At 51.7% G+C, this 21,261-nt stretch overlaps 1 protein-coding gene across 2 annotated transcripts in view; it reads right to left on the reverse strand.

Annotated features, from left to right (window-relative positions):
• Positions 1-4,078: 4,078 nt before the first annotated feature.
• DENND2A (DENN domain containing 2A) overlaps positions 4,079-21,261 on the reverse strand; it is a 91,003-nt gene continuing 73,820 nt past the window's right edge. Inside the window, exons 15-20 of one of the 2 annotated variants that reach the window (XM_066362882.1) lie at positions 15,841-16,018; positions 14,143-14,184; positions 9,365-9,473; positions 8,727-8,972; positions 6,587-6,673; positions 4,079-5,784 (exon numbers count right to left, since the gene is read on the reverse strand). In XM_066362882.1, coding sequence (XP_066218979.1) covers positions 5,753-5,784; positions 6,587-6,673; positions 8,727-8,972; positions 9,365-9,473; positions 14,143-14,184; positions 15,841-16,018 — 694 coding nt within the window. In that variant the 3' untranslated portion in view covers positions 4,079-5,752. Of the gene's footprint in view, positions 5,785-6,586; positions 6,674-8,726; positions 8,973-9,364; positions 9,474-12,505; positions 12,544-14,142; positions 14,185-15,840; positions 16,019-21,261 lie in introns of those variants that run through there. The other variant, XM_066362883.1, reaches the window with a different exon arrangement.

Raw genomic sequence — 21,261 nt, forward strand, 5'->3', positions numbered from 1 at the left:
GGGATCCACCCGGCACGCCCACCAGGGGCGACGCTCTGCCCACCAGGGGCGATGCTCTGCCCATCCTGAGCGTCGCCATGTTGCGACCAGAGCCACTCTAGCGCCTAGGGCAGAGGCCACAGAGCCATCCCCAGCACCCGGGCCATCTTTGCTCCAATGGAGCCTTGGCTGCGGGAGGGGAAGAGAGAGAGACAGAGAGGAAAGCGCGGCGGAGGGGTGGAGAAGCAAACGGGCGCAGAAGCTCTAAGTATTGATGAACTCAGGACACGCATGCAAAAGTCTTACTGCTAAAACTTGGCCCTAACATGACTCTCTAAGGGAGAATTTGTGTCTAAGGGAGAAAGCGATCAGCTCCCTAAATTAGTGAGTGACCTGAGACGGAGTCCTACAAACGTCTGGGGAACTTCCAGCCAACCAAGGGTTCTAGGGACTTAGTCCTGGAAAAGTCAGGGTCAGTCCCCAGAAGCTGCTTTCCAAACTAGCACCCCGGCAAATCTGATGTAGGTGGCGCCCGTCACCCCTGAGAAGCATGGGGTCCTCTCTGAGAGGTAGGGCTGGAAGGTGATGGATATAGCTAAGAAACAAAGGGGGGAGTAGACAAACAGGGGATGTCCCTCAAACATTGTGGGTAGGAATGTAAAATGGTACAACCACTGTGAAAAACAGTTTGATGCTTCCTCAAAACTTTAAATGTAGAAATTACCATAGGATCCAGCAATTCCACTCCTAGGTAGATACCCAAAGAAACTGAAAACAGAAACTCAATCAACAGGCACATCCACATGATTACAGGAGCACTGACTATTCACAAAAGCTGGAAGGTGGAAACAGCCTGCATGTCCCATTGCTGGGTGAACCGATGAACAAAATACGATATATCTGTATGATGGAATATCATTCGTCCATAAAAAGGAATCAAGTGTTGATGATACATGTTACAATGTGGAAGAAGCTTGAAAACACCACGCTGAATGAAAGAAACCAGGCACAAAAGGTGACATCTTTTGAAATCTGCAGCATAGGTAAATCTATAGGGACAGCAGACGGATTGGTGGATTACCAGGGGCTGGATAGAGGAGGGATGAGAGAAACTGCTCGATGGGTGCAAGGTTACTTTTTAGGGTAACGAAGATGTTTTTCGGGGTTGTACAACAGTGTGAAGGTCTGAAATGACACTGAATTGTTTGCTTTAAAACTATGTGAATTTCAGCCTGACCTGTGGTGGCGCAGTGGATAAAGTGTCGACCTGGAATGTTGAAGTTCACTGGTTTAAAACCCTGGGCTTGTCTGGTCAAGGAACATATAGGAGTTGATGCTTCCTGCTCCTCCCCACCACCCTGCTTTTCTCTCTTGCTCTCTCTTCTCTCTAAAAAGTCAGCCTGACCAGGTGGTGGCGCAGTGGATAGTGTCAGACTGGGATGTGGAGGACCCAGGTTCAAGACCCCAAGGTCGCCAGCTTGAGCGTGAGCTCATCTGGTAGGAGCAAGGCTCACCAGCTTGAGCCCAAGGTCTCTGGCTCGAGCAAGGGGTCACTTGGTCCGCTGTAGCCCCCCAGTCAAGGCACATATGAGAAAGCAATCAATGAACAACTAAGGAACTGCAACTAAGAATTGATGTTTCTCATCTCTCTCCCTTCCTGTCTGTCCCTCTCTCTGACTCTCTCTGTCTCTCCCACAAGAAAAAAAAAGCCAATAAATTAATTTTTTTTATTTATTCATTTTAGAGAGGAGAGGGAGAGACAGAGAGAGAGAGAGAGAGAGAGAGAGGAGAGACAGAGAGAGAGAAGGGGGGGAGGAGCTGGAAGCATCAACTCTCATATGTGCCTTGACCAGGCAAGCCCAGGGTTTCGAACTGGCGACCTCAGCACTTCCAGGTCGACACTTTATCCACTGCGCCACCACAGGTCAGACAAATTAAATCTTAAAAAATGAAATAAGCTTGGCCTGACCGGTGGTGGCGCAGTGGATAAAGCGTTGACCTGGAAATGCTGAGGTCGCCGGTTCGAAACCCTGGGCTTGCCTGGTCAAGGCACATATGGGAGTTGATGCTTCCAGCTCCAACCCCCTTCTCTCTGTCTCTCTCTCCCTCTCTGTCTCTCTCTCTCCCTCTCTCTCCTCTCTAAAAATGAAAAAAAAAAAAAAGTAAATTCTAAAAAAAAAAGAAAAAAACAAATAAGCTTGACCAGGCGGTGGCGCAGTGGATAGAGCGTCAGATTGGGATGCGGAAGACCCAGGTTCGAGACCCCGAGGTCGCCAGCTTGAGCACGGGCTCATCTGGTTTGAGCAAAAATTCACCAGCTTGGACCAAGGTCGCTGGCTCAAGCAAGGGATTACTTGGTCTGCTGAAGGCCTGCGGTCAAGGCACATATGAGAAAGCAATCAATGAACAACTAAGGTGTCGCAATGCGCAACGAAAAACTAATGATTGATGCTTCTCATCTCTCCGTTCCTGTCTGTCCCTGTCTATCCCTCACTCTGACTCTCTCTCTGTCTCTGTAAAAAAATAAAATAAAATAAAAATAATTAAAAAAATGAAATAAAATGTGAATTTCACCCCCAGAAAATAAAAAGGAAAAGAAATGGGGTGGCAGGGGTGCTCAAGATCAGGAAATCGGCAGGGTTATGCAGCTCTACCCAGGAAAACAGACCTCCTGTGAGACAGGGACTTCTGTCCTGCTCCCCACCCGAGAGGAGATGTCCCCCCAGACGGGCCAGTGCCCGTTGCTCTGACTTCATACTCACCAAGCAGCCTCCTGATTGCTAATGTGGTCTCCCAGGTAGGTGCTTAGTGCTGGAACAGAGAATTTGAGATGTAGGAACGGCTATCAGTCAGGAGACAGGTCGACGCCCCGTGACCAAGTACTCCTTTGGCTTTGTGGGGTCTGCATCCATCTCTAATGAGCCTGCTGCCTGCGACAGAGATAGTGACACTCTCAGTCCTGTTGTGGGAATTGTTTCTCTGGTTAGCAAACATTTTAGCGAGAGCCTGCTCTGTGCCAGGCACTGGCTTTGGGCTGTGGAAATTCAGCAGTGAACCTGACGGACACAGTCCCTCATGAGGCTTATGTCTAGTGTTCAACTAACGCACGTGGACTCCACGTGGTGATGGGCAAAAAGAAATGCTCAATAAATGGCAGCTGATATCATTATTCTTATGAGCAGTAAGAGGTTTTGGTGATCGTTTCTAAGAATTCATTCTTCCGCTTCCCAGCAGTGGTGATGGCTGCCTGCCCCCTCATATTCGCTACCTGTGGCCTCTTACCAAGACACCCTGCCGAACTTGCTCCCACCCTTCCCTTCCCGTGTCCACCAGCGTCTCAAATATCCCATAGCAATAAAACCCACCCTGCCATCCTGCTCCAACTATATGTTTTTCACGACCCTGTGGTGCTTCACTGTGAATTGAAACACAGTAAACAACGCTTTGAAACACCTGCACATTCCTCATGGTGAATGTATGCTTTGGAACTGGAGGTCTCAGTTCCTGGACAGATGGTTGCCCTGAGACAAGACTCAAGGCTGAGTGGCGGTGAACTTGATGGGATTCGGTGACTGGTCTAGCGCACCCATGCTTAGTAGCCATGTATTCTTTCTCAACCCAAAAGGCATGACCGACCCGGAATCTGCCCCAGCCTGTGAGCAGGCATCCCAACTTCACTTTTTTCTCTGGCCTCTGACCCTCACCAGACGACTTGACCACTTTGCAAGTTGTAGACGTTTGTTAGCTGCCTTAGTTTAGACATCCGCAGAGTAGAAGGGGGGGCCCTGAGAAGGCGGCAGGCGGGGCGTCCAGGGTCCCATGATGTTCCGCTTCCCGATCTGAGTGCTGGTTACATGGACACGGTCATTTGTGAAAATCTGTCAGCCTGTATAGTCCTGTCCTGAGCATTTTCGATGAGTACATTTTATTACAAGCACTCATTAGCATGAAAATAGAGCAAATGTGCTGCCATACTTGTACAAAGAGCTTTTCTCAGAACCAGAAACGCCTGGCAGGTGTAAGACTAGAGGACTGGTAAAGTAACTTTTAGCGGACCTGGAAAATCGAGTATTATACAACCATTAGAAATATTGGTAAAATGTATATTTATTCACTTGTTATTACTTGTTAAGCAAACAATATAATATAAAATAAGTTAGAAAAGAAAGTATATTCCAAAACCTTAAAAGCAATCATCTCTGGGCAGGATATTGGCATTAATAAAGTTAACTAATCTGAGGAGCTTGTTAGGTACAAATTCCTGAGCCCCCCTATTCAAAGCTTCTCATTCAGTCTTCCCCCCAAACTCAAGATCACATACCTACCCAGATTAATTCTTATGCATAGCCTGGTTCCTACCACTTTGGGGGCCCCTGGACCCCTTTGTGAATCTGTTGTAAACTATGTATCCCCTCCCCTGAAAAATTAAAATAAAAATAAATGGGCATACCAAATCTTGGATACAGTTTAGACAGAGATGCTCTCAGACTTCAGGCAAAAACTCACGTGGAATGAGAAGTAATCGCCTTGTTATTTTTTTTCTTGTTCTTTTTCCCCTTGCTCCCCACTCCCTAAAGGCCCAGGGCCTCTGCCAGGCAGTACAGGGCCACTGTTACCATCAGGGCACATTCCTTCTGTGTGTCCCTGCCGTGGCTGCTGGTGCCATCCAGAGGGCATGCACCAAGGGGTGGTGGCCCTAAGTCCTGCTTTGGACTCTCACCTGGGTTGCCCACTATCTCTTCTGGCCTTCCTGCAGGGGGTGGGGGTTGTAAGCAGCCTCGACGGCTGCACACGTCTAATGATGCTGTCCCCCAAATGTTGACGCTCGCTCTTGTTCACACTGATGACAAAAGCCCCTCCATTATCCACATACTATTTCATTTCTGCCAATTGGGTGCCCTTTGAGATAGGAACATCTCACCCAGCAGTACATGGGAATAGGATCAAAACCCTGGCTTTCTGTATTTTAAGGTGGGTTCTATGACACGTGATGACCAGAATCTCTAGGACCCTAAAGACATTTCATTAACCAATCTTATGATTTCCTCTTTTTGTGCAAGTCACGGACCTGCTCAGGCAGTGGACAGCTCTAAGGCCTTGAGGAGAAAAGAGGCTGCCAAAAGTCAGGTCCCTTCAGGAGAGGGGTTGATGGCACGACAATGGCCTCGGCCACCAGGTGGCATCACTGGCCACGCTGGACGCACAGATCATCCTAAACACTAAGTCCTTGGAGCAGGGATCCAAGTCTTCCACGAAGGGCCGATCCTGTCCCCAGGGGCTCTGCCCTGGGACCTGCGGCCCGGCGTCTGTAGGGACCAGGGACCGCCACAGCCCTCTCCCCAACACCCACACGTGTCCCCGGCTCGGCCCAGGGGAGGGCTGCCAGGCAGGGTGAGCCAGGGAAGATGACCCAGGGCGGGACAGTTTTCTTAGCCCTGGCATAATAAAAAGAAAACCCAAACATTTTCTTTTTTTTTAATACCTAAGATTTAAAAAATATTAAAAATCCAAAAATCAAAACAATCCAACTGAATGTCGACGACACGCTTGGTCTCAGGTTCCCTTTCCGGAGCTGTTCTGAAGAAGTGGCACCGTCTGGGCAGCTGGGGCCCTGGGGTCTGGGGACAACCCGGCAGTGGCCAGAACCCAGCCTGGCTTCACCCGGCACACCTGGGAAAAGCAAGGACCCAATGTTTCAGAAAGGCCGCCAGGACTGCTTTTAAAACATGTGGCTGCTTTTGGAGGAAGTTTTCCTTTGAGTCTGGGCTGAGGGTTATTTCTTGTGGAGAAACTTCATTTTATTGCCTAAAGAAAGGAAATGAGAACGTTTCAGCAGGAAGATAGAGGAGGCTGCGATAACCCTGCCCCTTTCTCCTGGCCGCAGCGTGGACGCCTGTGGCCTCATGCCAGCCCGGAGGAGCCGCAGCCCCTGCCCTTGCACCCCTGTGCACCACCCCACTGGGAAGGGGCCCTCCTCAGACTCCGGGAGTGCCGACAGGAGGCAGGTCAGGGCTGCAGACACTGCTCTGGAAACATGACACAGGACCTCTGAATGCAATGGGCCCCTGAGGGGCCGAGTGACGAGAAAACACCCAAGAGGCCACCTGTCCATGCTGTGTAGGGACAAGCAGGCCCCTGCACAGTCCTGTGTGGCCCTTGCTGCCACAGCTCCGCCTCACGTTGTGCCTCCTCGCCCTCCTTTTCTTGGTATAGGCCCTCTGACTGATGCAACCTGGTCCTTGTCATCTCACATTGCCACTTTTCAGGGGTGCCGGCGGGCTGGACCAGCCTGTCATGCCGGTAGCCTTGTCTGCTTCCACTCACTGTGCTTCCTGAGCTCAGTCCCCAGATTTAGGAGAGAGCCCGAGATGCCAGGGTAAGACAGTGGCAGGATAGCCCAGGGACCCAGGAGAGCAGGAGGGGTCATTTGTGTCCTCCGTTCACACCTCGGGGTCAGATTAGAACAGGGGGTTCCAATGCTGAGTCAGCCTGCCCAGCACAGGGCAGAGGGCTCTGCGTTATCTAGGGCCTGCTCCCAGGGAGGGAGTTGGCCAGGGCCCCGCTGGACCGGAGGCTGGCAAGGAGGACCGAGACCCCTTGGCCTTACCTAGTCCCTTCAGGAACTTGTTGACTCCGCTGTGTTCTCCACTGGGGAGCGTTTCTAGGTACTCTTGGGCTCGGACCTCAAACAGACCTGTTGACAAGAGAAATGCCAGCCATTCTAGCTCCTTCTCTGGTCCTTGTAGGTAACATACCCACTTCCTTACTGCCACAGAAAGAGAGACCCTGGTTTCTGAGATGAGCTGTCCTTATAAACATGCTCTGAATCATAAGGCTTTTCAGAGTTTTATGACTCTTGTAATTGCCCAACTTGTGCAGTAACTTTTCAAAAATGTTTATTTATTGATTTTAGAGGAATGGAGGAAAAGAGGGGGAGGAGAGGGAGAGAGTGAGTGTGTGGGGGGGATTGAGCTGTTCCTGCATGTGCCCTGACCGGGGATCAAACCTGCAACCTCTATGCATTGGACGATGCTCTAAACCAAGCTATCTGGCCAGGGCTGCAATAACAGTCTTTGGAAAGCGATAATGCCGGCTCCCACGTGAAATCCTATTTTTATTCGACAAACACCTTCCAAGTGTCTACACTGTGTCAGGCACGCGGTTTCAGAGATGAAGCAGATGGTCTTGGCTCCCGGGAACTCCTGGAGTTTCACTTTTCTACATGCCCTCCCACAAGCGGGACCCTGGCCACGGAGCGTAGCTTCCTGGGAATATGTCTGCCATGTGTGAAGGTGGGGAGGCTGGGTCATCAGCCCAAACCCTGGGGCCTGAGCCTCTGGCCCTGTCTTCATCTCCCCGTGACCCCACGGACAGAGGACTCCCTCTGTGCCGCTTATATGCTTCTGTCTGGACTCCCCCCATCGAACAGCGATCTGTAGACAGGCATTTCTTTTCTTTTTTTTTTTTTTTTTTGTATTTTTCCGAAGCTGGAAACGGGGAGAGACAGACAGACTCCCGCATGCGCCCGACTGGGATCCACTCGGTACGCCCACCAGGGGGTGATGCTCTGCCCCTCCGGGGCGTCGCTCTGCCCGACCAGAGCCACTCTTGCGCCTGGGGCAGAGGCCAAGGAGCCATCCCCAGCGCCCGGGCCATCTTTGCTCCAATGGAGCCTCGGCTGCAGGAGGGGAAGAGAGAGACAGAGAGGAAGGAGAGGGGGAGGGGTGGAGAAGCAAATGGGCGCTTCTCCTATGTGCCCTGGCCGGGAATCAAACCCGGGTCCCCCGCACGCCAGACCGACGCTCTACCGCTGAGCCAACCAGCCAGGGCCTAGACAGGCATTTCTATGCACCCAGCAGGCCTGTTTAAAGGGAAACATTCACCAGACATTGTGTGACCTACATTCTCTGATCAATTTTCTTTTGTCTCTTCAGATACCATGCACCAGAATGAAAGTGTGGCCAGCCTCTGTCTTCACATCGTAAAGAGCTCTGGGAACCGTGTGGTTCCTTAACCGAGTCTCTGCAATCACAGCACCAGAGGGCACTGAGGCCTGGACTGGCTGCTCCCCTGGGACCTTCCCTGGCAGCGGCTCAGTCACCCCTCGGGGTGAACACCTCGCTCCTACTCAGGTCTAGCTCACGACTGTGACGGCCTTTTCCCAAAGGGGGTTCGGGTGATGTAAGAAAGAGGACTGACATTGTCCCCCACCCTCCACCTCCATCCCGGGATGTGTGATGGAGCCCAGGTGACAGGGACTAGGAGGAGAAGAAGAGAGCACAGAGAAGAACTCCAAGGGGAGAGTGAGGGAGGGGGATGGCTGGCGTCAGTAGGCTCACGCAGCAGCAGGCACGGCAGGGCCTCCTCTCCTGGGTCTGTCCCAGCTGGCGCCCACACCATGGTGGGGAGGGGCGGGGAAACAGGAGAGGAGGGTGAGGGGCCTGAGGAGAAGCACAGAGGGACACAGGCAGAGGAAGAAGAGGGTGTCCGTGAGAGTGTCATCACGTTGGACAGAACGGAACACAGGGGAACTTGCCACCAGAACCTGGCACGGGCGCTGGGGGCGGCCGGTGGAGGAGAGGTGGCTCGAGGAGGCAGGGGTCAGGGCGGTTTTCAGCAGCTCAGAGGTGGCCACACAGCTGCTCCCGTCTGTACCTGGGCCCTGTGGCCCTTATCCCTGAGCATCAGCTGCTGGGGTCGAGCACCTCTGGCTGTCCCAGCCCCCAGAGCAGATGATGCCCCCTAACCTTTGGCGTCCTGCCGGCGCAGCTCCCGTTCCTGGATGAAGCCACGGAACATCTGCGTCTCCATGAAAACCTCCAGGAAGCGGCGGAGGCTCTTGGATGAGACGGCTTTGCGGAAGGCCTCCCGCTGCAGGGTCCTCTCCTCACGCTCGCCCGCCGTCAGGAACAAGGAGTAATGGCCCACGATCTCCACGAAGAAGCGGACGAAGGCTTCAGACACCACCTCGTTCAAGGGGCTGGACTCGGTGCCTGAGCACAGGGGGCGGGGCCAGGAGGGTCACGGGCAGAGCCCCTGAGACTGTCATTCAGTAACACAGTAACTTCTAGCTCTCCCCATGGAAAACCACAGTGGTTTACAACAGGGTTACCCAAAGTTATCCAATCATTCCTTTCCTTCCTTTAAACAGACATTTTAAGGCCAAAGTGGGGGAGGTGGGAAAACTCTCCCTACAGTTCATTGTTCAAATGAGGTCCAGATGAATGAATGAGTCAATCTCCCAGTTCCTCTCCCCACATGCCTTTCCTGCCCATCTTCCTACTTAACCCAATGCCAGGCAGGCTGGGTGGCCCCTGTCCCTTGTTCCCTGGCGGGGGACGAGGGTGATGCAGTGGGGAGCTGGCTGAGCAGTTACGGTACTTACCATCCGGGGGCCCTTCATCCTGGTCACTTGCCAGGTCGTTCCTCTGCTCCAGGATGTGCTCCAGGGCGACCTGGAGCTTTCGGGGCAGAATGGAGTCCTCGTCATCCATCTGTAAAGCAGAAAGCAGGGAGGTACTGCCCAGGGCCGCAGAGCTGGGGCTGTGTCCCAGTCACCAGCCACACGGGGCACACCGCTGGGCTGGCCTGCGGGTTTCGGGCTAGTGGAAGCTACATGATTCGGAGTCAGAGGGCTGAGCTTTGAATCTTGGTTCCACTTTTTACAGCCTATGCAGGTCTCAGTTTCTCCATTTGTAAAATGGGCTCCAAGTCAATATCTCCCTCATTGTGAAGATTAAACGCAACATGCAAGATATTGATAAAAGAAATTGAAGATACAAATGAATAAAAAGCTACTCTGTGTTCAAGGATTGGAAGAACTAATGTTAAAATATCCATACTAGGCCCTGGCGGGTTGGCTCAGCGGTAGAGCGTCAGCCTAGCATGCGGAGGACCCGGGTTCGATTCCCGGCCAGGGCACACAGGAGAAGCACCCATTTGCTTCTCCACCCCTCCGCCGCGCTTTCCTCTCTGTCTCTCTCTTCCCCTCCCGCAGCCAAGGCTCCATTGGAGCAAAGATGGCCCGGGCGCTGGGGATGGCTCTGTGGCCTCTGCCCCAGGCGCTAGAGTGGCTCTGGTCGCAACATGGCGACGCCCAGGATGGGCAGAGCATCGCCCCCTGGTGGGCAGAGCGTCGCCCCTGGTGGGCGTGCCGGGTGGATCCCAGTCGGGCGCATGTGGGAGTCTGTCTGACTGTCTCTCCCTGTTTCCAGCTTCAGAAAAAATGAAAAAAAAAAAAAAATCCATACTAGCCTGACCGGGTGGTGGCGCAGTGGATAGAGCGTCGGACTAGGATGTAGAGGACACAGGTTCGAGACTCTGAGGTCGCCAGCTTGAGTGCGGGCTCATCTGGTTTGAGCAAAGCTCACCAGCTTGGACCCAAGGTCGCTGGCTCGAGCATGGGGTTACTTGGTCTGCTGAAGCCCCATGGCCAAGGCACATATGAGAGGGCAATCAATGAAGTACTAAGGTGTTGCAACGAAAAACTGATGATTGATGCTTCTCATCTCTCTCCATTCCTGCCTGTCTGTCCCTATCTGTCCCTCTCTCTGACTCTCTCTCTGTCTCTGTAAAAAAAAACAAAAAAAACCACACTACTTAAAGGGAGCTACAGAGTCAAGGCAATCCCTATAAAAATTCCAATGGTTATCCTGGCCGGATAGCTCAATTGGTTAGAGCATCGTCCCGAAGCACGGAGGTTGCTGGTTTGATCCCCAGTCAGGGCACATACAGGAACAGATTTATGTTCCTGTCTCTCTCTCCCTCCCCCCCCTTCTTCTCTCACTAAAATCAATAAATAAATTTAAAAAATATTCCAGTGCCATTTGTCACAGAAACATACAAAAAAATCCAAAAATTCGTACAAAGACCCCAAACAGACAAAGCACTCCTGAGAAAGAAGAACAAAGCTAGAGGCATTGCAATTCCTGATTACAAACTTAATTAAAAAGTAATCAAAACAGTATAGTACTGGTATAAAAAATAGACACAGAAACCAGTGAGACAGAATCAAGAGTACAGAAATAGAGCCACACATATATGGTCAACTAATAGTTCACAAGGGAGCCACGAATACTTGGTGCAGAAAATCCCTGTCTCTTTATTTTATTTTATTTTTATTTTTTTTACAGGGACAGAGAGAGAGTCAGAGAGAGGGATAGATAGGGACAGACAGATAGGAACTGAGAGAGATGAGAAGCATCAATCATCAGTTTTTCATTGCGACACCTTAGTTGTTCATTGATTGCTTTCTCATATGTGCCTTGACCATGGGCCTTCAGCAGACCAAGTAACCCCTTGCTTGAGCCAGCGACCTTGGGTCCAAGCTGGTGAGCTTTTTGCTCAAGCCAGATGAGCCTGCGCTCAAGCTGGTGACCTCGGGGTCTTGAACCTGGGTCCTCGGCATCCCAGTCCGATGCTCTATCCACTGCGCCACCGCCTGGTCAGGCAAGCCCTGTCTCTTTAATAAATGGAACTGGAAAACTGGATAGTCACGTGTAAAGGAATGAAACTGGACTCCTATCTTACACCACTCACAAAAAAATAACAGCATGGATAAAGACTTCAATGTAAGATCAGAAAAGGTAAAACTGCTAGAAGAAAACATAGGGGAAAATCTCCTTGACAATGGTCTTGGCGATGACTTTTTAAAAACTGAATAAAGGTCCTGAATAGATATTTTTCCCAAGAATACATCTGAGTGGCCAACAGGTACATGAAAAGATGCTCAGCATGACTAATCATCAGGGAAATGCTAATCAACATCACAAGGACACATGAGCTCACATAGTTAGAATGGCTGTCATCAACAAGACAAGAGATAACAAGCATTGATGGGAATGTAAATTGGTGTAGCCAGTAAGGAAAAAGAGTGTGGAGGTTCCTCAAAAAATTAAGACGAAAGGCCCTGGCTGTTGGCTCAGTGGTAGAGCGTTGGCCTGGCGAGCGGAGTCCCGGGTTTGATTCCTAGCCAGGGCACACAGGAGAAGCACCCATCTGCTTCTCCACCCCTCCCCCCTCCTTCCTCTCTGTCTCTCTCTTCCCCTCCCACAGCCGAGGCTCCATCGGAGCAAAGTTGGCCCGGGCGCTGGGGATGGCTCCATGGCCTCTGCCTCAGGCGCTAGAATGGCTCTGGTTGCAACAAAGCGATGCCCCAGATGGGCAGAGAATCGTCCCCTGGTGGGCGTGCCAGGTGGATCCTGGTCAAGCGTATGCGGGAGTCTGTCTGACTGCCTCCCCGTTTCCAACTTCAGGAGAAAAAAAAAAAATTAAGACGAGAACTACCACACGATCCAGGAATCCCACTTCTGGGTATTTATCCAAAGGAAATGAAATGACTATCTTGAGGAGGTCTCTGCACCGCATGTTCACTGCAGCATTATTCACAGTAAGCCAAGACATGAGAACAACCTCAGTGTCCATCAGCAGATGGACGGAGAAAGCAAGTGTCACACACACGCACACAGACACAGATGCACACACACAGAGGAATGTTATTTAGCCATAAAAAAGAAGTAAAGCCTACCTTTCGCGACAACGTGGGTAAAACTGGAGGACATTGTGCTAAGAGAAACAGATCAGATAGAGAAAGACAAATACTTTATGTTCTCACTTACATTTGGAATCTAGAAAAGCCAAACTCATTAGAAACAGAGAGCAGAATGGTGACTGCTCGAGGCTGGGTTTGGGGAGATGTTGGTCAAAGGGTACAAACCTCCAGCCCTAAGATCAGAAAGTTCTGAGGATCCAATGCACAGCATGGTGACTAAAGTTAACAGCACTGTATCATATACTTGAAACTTATTAAGAGAGTAGATCTTAAATGTCATCTTCCTGCAGGCGTGTGTGCGCGCGTACGCGCACACACACACACGGCAGTTATGTGAGGCAATGGCTGTGTTTACTAAACTTAGTGTGGAAATCATTGTGCCCTAGACACATACCAAACCATCACGTACACCGTAAGCTAATGTATGTTGTATGTTAGTAATACCTCGATAAAGCTGGGGAACAATAGTAAATGCAATACAATTATCTTGCAAAAGTGCTGGGCTTGAAACTTAGTGTCTGTGTACTCAAGAAATGTTTCCCACTGCCCCTACCCTGCAGGGTGGCCAGTGCTAACCAGGGACACTGGCCAGGGCAGACCACCCGTGAATTGAAGCTGGCTTTATGATCTGGGCCTCAGAGCAGGAGGGCCTCGGGGAAGGGTCACCGCAAGGCCTTTGGGGAGTGAAACTGAGTGGAACTACTGACCAAAAACAAAGGTATTAACAAGACAGAACTGTCCACAGTGTGGCGACTGCCAAGTGTAAGCACAATCCAACAGAATGCCCCTAAAACCTTTCTGTCATGATTCTTTGCAGGGTCTGATAGGAGTTAGACCTCTCTGGCAAAGGACAATGAGAAGACACTTGAGTACTACTTTCTCAAACAATGGAAGTAGTGTATAATCACTATGGAAAATACATGAACGTTTGAAGACAATTTAAAATCACTCATAATCTCTCTCTTTCAGTCTCTTGCAACCAGCAATCTGCTTTTGGTGAGTTTTCCTTTCCAACCTTTTTAGATGTGTTTGCGCATACACACACACTTAAAAAAAAAACCATATCAGCAAAAATTGTATATTATTTGCATTCAGATTTTTTCCACTTAATATTATATCACAAACTTTGTTCTCAATATTTAAAAGCACGTTCAGAAACACAAGAGGCTATAGTTAGGACCTATACAAAGATTCCGTTAGAAAACCATTTTGCATTGTCCCTGTTCATCAAGGGTGCAGGCTCGATCCCCATCAGGGCACATACAAGAACTCAAACAATGAATGCATAAATAAGTGGAACAACAAATCCAATGTCTGTGTGTCTGTCTCCCCTCCCTCTTTCTCTCTAAAATCAATAAGTAAAAATTTAGAAAAAAAGAAAAGGACTTTGTGACAGAACCCGTGGGAATCAGTCTTGCACCAAACCTATCCTTACTGGCCGCTGCCGGCTGCCTCCTCCCCAGAGCAGCCCTGGCTGGGGGTCCCCCGGCCCCACCAGCCTAGTTTGCAACCCCAGGCCCACCAAAGAGCCCTTCCAGAACAGAAAGCCAAGCCCCAGACACCAATGAGGCAGAAAACAGAGAGAGCCGTGGGTTGAAGCTGGCCTTGCTCACCTGTCTGAGGAACCGATTGTTGACGAGGTCGACCACAAGCACCTGCAAGGGGAGGTAGAGGGATTACTACTGTCACCAGGCTTCTGGGAGAAAGCAGTGGGCTCTTAGCCTTCCTTCTTGGCACCCCGAGAGGCAGTGGGGGTGGGGGTGGAGTGGGCCATTTGTGGTTTCCTGGTGTTTCCGCTGTAGCCACAGATGGAGAGGGGAGGTGAGGGCAAGGGTTTTCCTGCATCGCACACTTTCAACACTGAAACCGCAGGCTGGAACGCACGTGGGCTGTGGGCTGGATGCACTGCCCTGCTCCCGACTGGCTGGGCCAGAGCCGCTCAGACTGCTCTTCCAGTGCTGGGCCCCTGGGGTGGGCGGAAGAGGCTGGAGGCGCCGCTGGTCCCACTCCACTCGGCTCGACCTCTCCGCACCCCGGTGCTCTCTCCTTCCAGATGCCCACTTGGCCTTGTCACTTCTCTTAGTGCGAGTGGAGGGGAGAAGCCCAGCGGAATGGATCCGACTGGAGAGCACCGCAAGCTGCAGGTGCTGAGCTTTAAATTCATCAAGGCTTGTGGATAAAGCATCTTCCCCTTCTGTCCTTAGAGTGGGATTGAGACCCAGGGCCAGACCCAGGTGACGCAAGTACCATGCCTTTGCTTACAGGACCCTGAGAGTCATACCTTCACTCAGGCCTTGCTCAGCACGGACCACTGGCTGCGAGGGGGAAGAACAGGGGGTCTGGATGGAGCTGAAACATCTCAGGGACCTTGCCCAGGAGCTGAAGGAGCTTCCTCCTTCCTCCTCCAACACCCTCCGGGATTGTACTGAGCTATACTAGGGAGTGCAGGGCACCCAAACTTCCTGCAGCTCACAGACCCACACTTGACCCGAGTCTGCTGGTTAACATACTGAGAATTTAGGGCTACAGTACTTGGCAATGAGAGAAGCCACATCTGGGTTGACTTTCAGGGCCAGGTGTCCTCCAGGGGTTCAGGAGTGAGGGGTATCACTTATTCCCTAAGGCTCCCTCCATGCTGAGGTTCTCCATACATAGGGACACGGACTATTCAGAGGAAGGGGTTGAGACTAAATAACCACAGAAATGCCAAGTAGGACTTGTCCCACCAGATGCAAACCTGAAAGCCCAGAACTTGATAATTAAAACATTTTGGTGGTTGGTTCTTTTTTTTTTTTTTTTAAATTTTTTTTTTAATTTATTCATTTTAGAGAGGAGAGGGAGAGGCAGACAGAGAGAGGAGAGACAGAGAGAGAGAAGGGGAGAGGAGCTGAAAGCATCAACTCCCATATGTGCCTTGACCAGGCAAGCCCAGGGTTTTGAACCGGCAACCTCAGCGTTTCCAGGTCGACGCTTTATCCACTGCGCCACCACAGGTCAGGCTGGTTCTCTTTTTACTGATGTGACAAAGGACCTATTTGCATATCAGGGAGTGGAGCGGCTATCTCATAGACAAAGCCGTCGGATCCCCTACTCACGACGTTGCTTGTCACACAGCCTTAGCCAGCACCTGCCCTCTGCCCACCTCGGGAAGGGGACAGGGACACCCCCTAGGCAGCACCTCCCCCTGCCCTCTGCCCACCTCGGGAAGGGGACAGGGACACCCCTAGGCAGCACCGCCCCCTGCCCTCTGCCCACCTCGGGAAGGGGACAGGGACACCTCGGGAAGGGGACAGGGACACCCAGGAACTCACTTCTTCCAGGGGCAGCTCCCGGAGCAGCGGCAGTGAGCTGGTGAGCAGCCCGATGAGGAAGGGGGTTGGCGAGCACACGATGTCCACCATGGCTGGTGGCAGCACGGGGATGTAGGTGTGCTGCCAGGTGAAGGGGTAGATGACGGCCACCATCGCGTGGCAGCACTTGGACAGCGTGCTGCAGCAGAGGGGGGAGGGGCTGATCAGGGAGGGCGCCATCCCGAAGGCATGTTGGTGAGAACAGGTGTCGTGCATGTAGGTGTGTCCCATAGCAGCCCTGACGCAGGTCACTCCACACACACGCAGCCTCTCTGAGGCTTTGAGATGTGGCCTGAGGAACAAACCTAATGCCTGGCCCAATGTTTCCAACTGTGCTTTCACATGGGAGCCCCACTGTACCCTGTAGAAAATCATTCACTGCCACCCCCTTCCCCACACGCCCCTTTGAAACCAAACCCAGAACAACTAGAGCCTCTCTCCCCAGGATGCTCACTGTCCTACTGAAGATGCTCTCTATTCAAATACGAGTCTTTTCCCTGCTCTCAGCCACGCTTGAACACCTCGCTGTATTCAGGGAAAACAGGGAACTCCTCGGGGATCACACAGCAGCAGTCAGCTCCAAGTGACTGCTTTGTTAAAGTGACACTCATGTCCAGGCATTCCTGGCCCAGAATATGAAACTTAAAAAAATGCCAACATAAGGGAAATATGGAGAACAATTCTCTTTCTTTTTAAAATGCTTATGTTGCCTGTGGGGGCACAGTAGGTACAGCACCAACCTGGGAGGCTGAGGTCCCAGGTTCAAAACCCTGAGGTCGCTGACTTGAGCGTGGGCTCATCTGGCTTGAGTGCAGGGGTCACCAGCTTGAGCCCAAAGTTTCTGGCTTCAGCAAAGGGTCACTGGCTCAGCTTGAGACCCCCATCAAGGCACATATGAGAAACAATCAATGAACAACTAAAATGCTGCAACTATGAGTTGATGTGTCTCATCTCTCTCCCTTCCTGTCCCTCTCTCTCACTAAAAATAAGTGAATAGCCTGACCAGGCGGTGGCGCAGTGGATAGAGCGTCGGACTGGGATGCGGAGGACCCAGGTTCGAGACCCCGAGGTCGCCAGCTTGAGCATGGGCTCATCTGGTTTGAGGAAAAGCCCACCAGCTTGAACCCAAGGTCGCTGGCTCCAGCAAGGGGTTACTCGGTCTGCTGAAGGCCCGTGGTCAAGGCACATATGAGAAAGCAATCAATGAACAACTAAGGTGTTGCAACGCGCAATGAAAAACTAATGATGGATGCTTCTCATCTCTCTCTGTTCCTGTCTGTCTGTCCCTGTCTATCCCTCTCTCTGACTCACTCTCTGTCTCTGTAAAAAAATAAAATAAATAAAAAAATAAAAATAAGTGAATAAAATGCTTACGTTTAAAAAAATGCTTACGTTTTATATATTTATCTATATAATATATAAAATATATATATACTTAAAAAAATAAAGGTAAATTAAAAAAATATTTTTATAGATTTTTATTTATTCATTTTTAGAGAGACAGGAGAGAGAGAGGGGGAAAGAGAGAGAGAGAGAGAGAGAGAGAGAAAGAAAGAAGGGGGAGGAGCGAGCAGGAGGCATCAACTTCCATATGTGCCTTGACCGGGCAAGCCCAGGGTTTCAAACTGGCAATCTCAGTGTTCCAGGTCAACACTTTATTTCACTGCACCACCACAGGTCAAGCTATACTCTTTTTCTTTCTTTCTTTCAATTGTAGGGGCATCCCTCTTAAAGAATAATGATCATACTGCGTTCTTCTGCTGGCGAGCACTGAGCCTTAGTAATCACTCCCCACAGCACTCTGCACAGGCCTGGGTCACGCTCAGCTTAATCAGTGAGTGGGCGGATGATTTGGGACTACCACTTGGAATGTCATTTCTACCATGTAGCAAGACAGTGATGACCACGGTCTTCCGAGCGAGGGCGGACTTCCTCTTCCTTCTCGCTACTGCTCCTTAGTGCTGGCGGGCCTGGTCCTCTCTCCTCTCACTCTCACATACTGTTTCTAGAAGCTTGTCAGAAGTATGTGTAATGTAGGAATAAAAGTGAGGTTCCAGTGGGTTCCCCCTCATCAGTGTACTGTGTCCTCTGCAGGGCCCGGGCCCAGGAACTAGCCTGTCATTTGTTAGGACACCTTTCAGCCTTTGCCTTGGTTCTTAGCTGTGCTCTGCTTAGGAAAAGTCGGGAGGAAGCTGAGTTCTGGACACACAGGTCCTTTTACTGGGTCCCTCCCTCTACCACCTCCCCCTTCTTCTTCCCTCAAGGTATGTACCTCTCCAGTCCCTCTTTCTCTCCTAAGCCCCCAGCGCCCTTCTTTTGCCTCTGCAACATGTTTCCTGAGCCCATGCAGCCCAGCTGGCTCACTTTTTCTTCCTCTGTGACTTTCTAAATAAACTTTCACTTGTATTTGAAAAAACAAGAAACAAACAAAATAACTCTGTCCCATCTAAACCTTTTGTACAAATTTGTTAATGTGAAGCTATGACTTTATTACTTAGCCTTGTCTATAGATTTGGCCAAAAGTTTGGGAACTGAAATTAATAGGAAATGGAGAAAGGGGTATAGGGAAATATTTACTTGGGTTATTATGACAACAGAACAAGCTATCACAACATTCCTTCTTTCCCATCTGTCAGATTTTGGCTTCAGAGAACTTAAGAAACACTCAATGTGCATCCTAAAGATGAAACGGGCAAAAATATTATTCTACATTTGATGGATTTTTGGCTCCACTTAAAACCCTTTTATAACTCATGCAATATTTGCCACAACTCTCTGCTATTTCCTCTTGCAGTGGGCAAACTCACTGACAGTGATGAGTATATAAATTGTGAGGAGGGGGGAGGGTGCTGGCGTCAGGGACAACTGCTCTACAGCAGGCTTGCGTCCACCCTGGGATGTCACAGGGCCACTCACTGAGTGTGTGGCATGCCCTGTTCTCACGCACTGATTTGTATTGAAAAGATCTGGGCCATAGGCAGAAGTCAGAAGAATGAGGTGGCCACTTCTGCCGCCAGCTGAATAGGGCTAGGACTCGGGGCATGGGCAGCGGGTAGAGAACTGTGCCGGTGTGACAAGGAAGAGAGCACCAGCTGGAACTTATGCAGAAGGCTTTCGTCGTAGGTTTTTCCTGGTCAGACGATTGGCAGCCGGCCACTGCCTTCCAAGCCCTTGCTTTCCTATTTCTTTTAGCGACTTCCCCATAAACTACCCAGAGCTAGGGGTTCGCTGATCCCTCCTGGAGGAAGAGCTTCAGGTGGGGCAGGTGGGGGGGGGGGGAGGCCGGGATCTGGCTCGGGAACCTCACAGGCACAGTGCTCTGTGGTGGGCTCTCTGCCGTGCTCTGTTCCTTCGCTAAGTCACTGTCTTACAGGAGGCAGACCTCCCTACACCGGCTGACACGGCCTGCTAAGGGAGGGGGCATAAGGGGCTGGACACCCCAAAAGGAAGGCTGAGCCAAGGCCCCCAGAAGTGTGCAGTTAAAGCTGCAAAAGGAGGTATAGAACGTGCCCCGACTTCCGAGCACAGTCTAGGGCGAGGCTCGGCGAGGCCATGGGTCTGAGAACCCCGGGAGCGAACACCCAGGACATGGTGTGTATCTCTCCCTGGCCCAGGGAGGGTAAGAAGGGCATTCATGTGCTCTCTGACCTCAGCATCTCTCCAGCTCTGAAGGGCCCAAGACTAAATCACCGGAAGAGCGGCAGCAGTACAGGGACATCCCACCCAGAGGACTTCTACGGAATCCAATCCTCTGGGAGAAGAGTGGGCACAGGGAGGTGGGGAGGGGAGGCGTCTGCTTTTAGTCCCGCTCAGAATCAGAGCATCTGTGCCGAGGGGCCCTGCAGGGACGGTACAGCCACTTCCTTGCGTCACAGCTGGACAGATGAGTGGTCGGCCCCCTGGGACACTTTGGGAAGCACAGGAAGCCTGAGGGGGTGAGTCCTGGGTCAGACGGGGGTGGGGTGAGGTGGGGGGGGTGAGGGGGTTAGCTGGTTCTGGGCCAGGATGGCTAGGAGGCCAGGCATCAAGCAGCGTAGTCCCAGAAGGCCCAGAGCACAGCCCACGGAGAATTTCAGAGCTAGGAGAGACTTGGGGGTCACCCAGTCCCACCGATTTCACTGGGGCCCCAGTTGGAAGGCCGCAAGGGATGGGGCCTGGGGAGAAAAGCACAGATGTCTTCCTTTCTTCAGGACACAATCTGGCCTGACTGCCCAGCACTAAGGAGATCCTCATGACATGTTTTAAAAAGACTTTCCTGATACGTATATTTCTGTGGGAAGACCGCCCTTCGCCCCCCACCCCAGAACCTCCTCACCAGGCCTGGAGCCAGGCTGCCGGGTGTCCACCCCTCTCCCACTGACCGCTTCCTGAGCAAAGTGGCTTCACCCCGTGCTTTCTAGTTTCCTAATAATAGAACCCCTCTGACTGAGCGGCGGGGGTGGGAAGAACCCAGGTCGGACCCTCCGTCCAGTGGCTCTGCTCCTGTGGGTGTGGGCTGTGCCCACCAGGCCCCTCCTGTGTGTTCACTTCTCTTCCGGACTCGAGCCCCCATGGGACTTTATTTTCCCACCTCTCAGTCTGCTTGCCATGAATGCTGGATGGAAGATAAGCTACTGGGCGAGAGAGGGAACACTGAGCCTTCTGAAACAGGAGAAGTATGGCTGCCTCTGGGGACAGGGAGAGAGCGAAGCCCCAGCAATCAGAGCTGCAGGGGCCCAGGCACAGACAGGCCAGACTTCATAAGCAGGGAGCCCAGGGCCACAGCCGAGGATGGCGCCCCACCCCCATCCTCTGGAGAGGCCGCCCCGTGTGCTGTGAGGCGAACATGCAAGTCTGAGAGTTGAGAAGGGTCTAACATGTAACGCGGGCATTTTACCCACGTGTGCACATGCGCACACATGCAACAAATCCCGCGCTGTGGCCTAGCTCTGGACTAAAGAGGGCATCAAAAGGACCTGCACGCTTGCCGCCCCCTCCTCCCTACAAAGCCTGTCCCCTCAGCCCCCATCTGGCAACAGCTATAGAAGAAACCCAGTGGGCAGCACGCCCTGCGCCACCACCTGCCAAAGCCACAGCTGGCACTCACCCTCATGGGTGTTGCTGTGTGACAGGACTAAGTCTCCAAGGGGAGAACCAGCACCTGCAGGTGCGGTGAGGACAGAAACCCCAGAGTCCCTGCACTCAGACCACATGGAGACTGCCTCCTGCACAAAGCTGCCCAGCGCGGGGCCGGAGCAGGGATCACTCACAGGAGTGGGGTCCCTTCACTACTGTTGTCCCTCATACGGCTGCTCTGTGGGAGGGGTTGGCCCAGTGTCCGCCCTGTCAACCCAGAAATCTGTCCAGAGACAAGGTGGAGGTGGCCAAGTCCCCTCCCACACA

The sequence above is a fragment of the Saccopteryx leptura genome, chromosome 2 (genome assembly GCF_036850995.1).
Source record: "Saccopteryx leptura isolate mSacLep1 chromosome 2, mSacLep1_pri_phased_curated, whole genome shotgun sequence".
Classification (NCBI taxonomy): domain Eukaryota; kingdom Metazoa; phylum Chordata; class Mammalia; order Chiroptera; family Emballonuridae; genus Saccopteryx; species Saccopteryx leptura.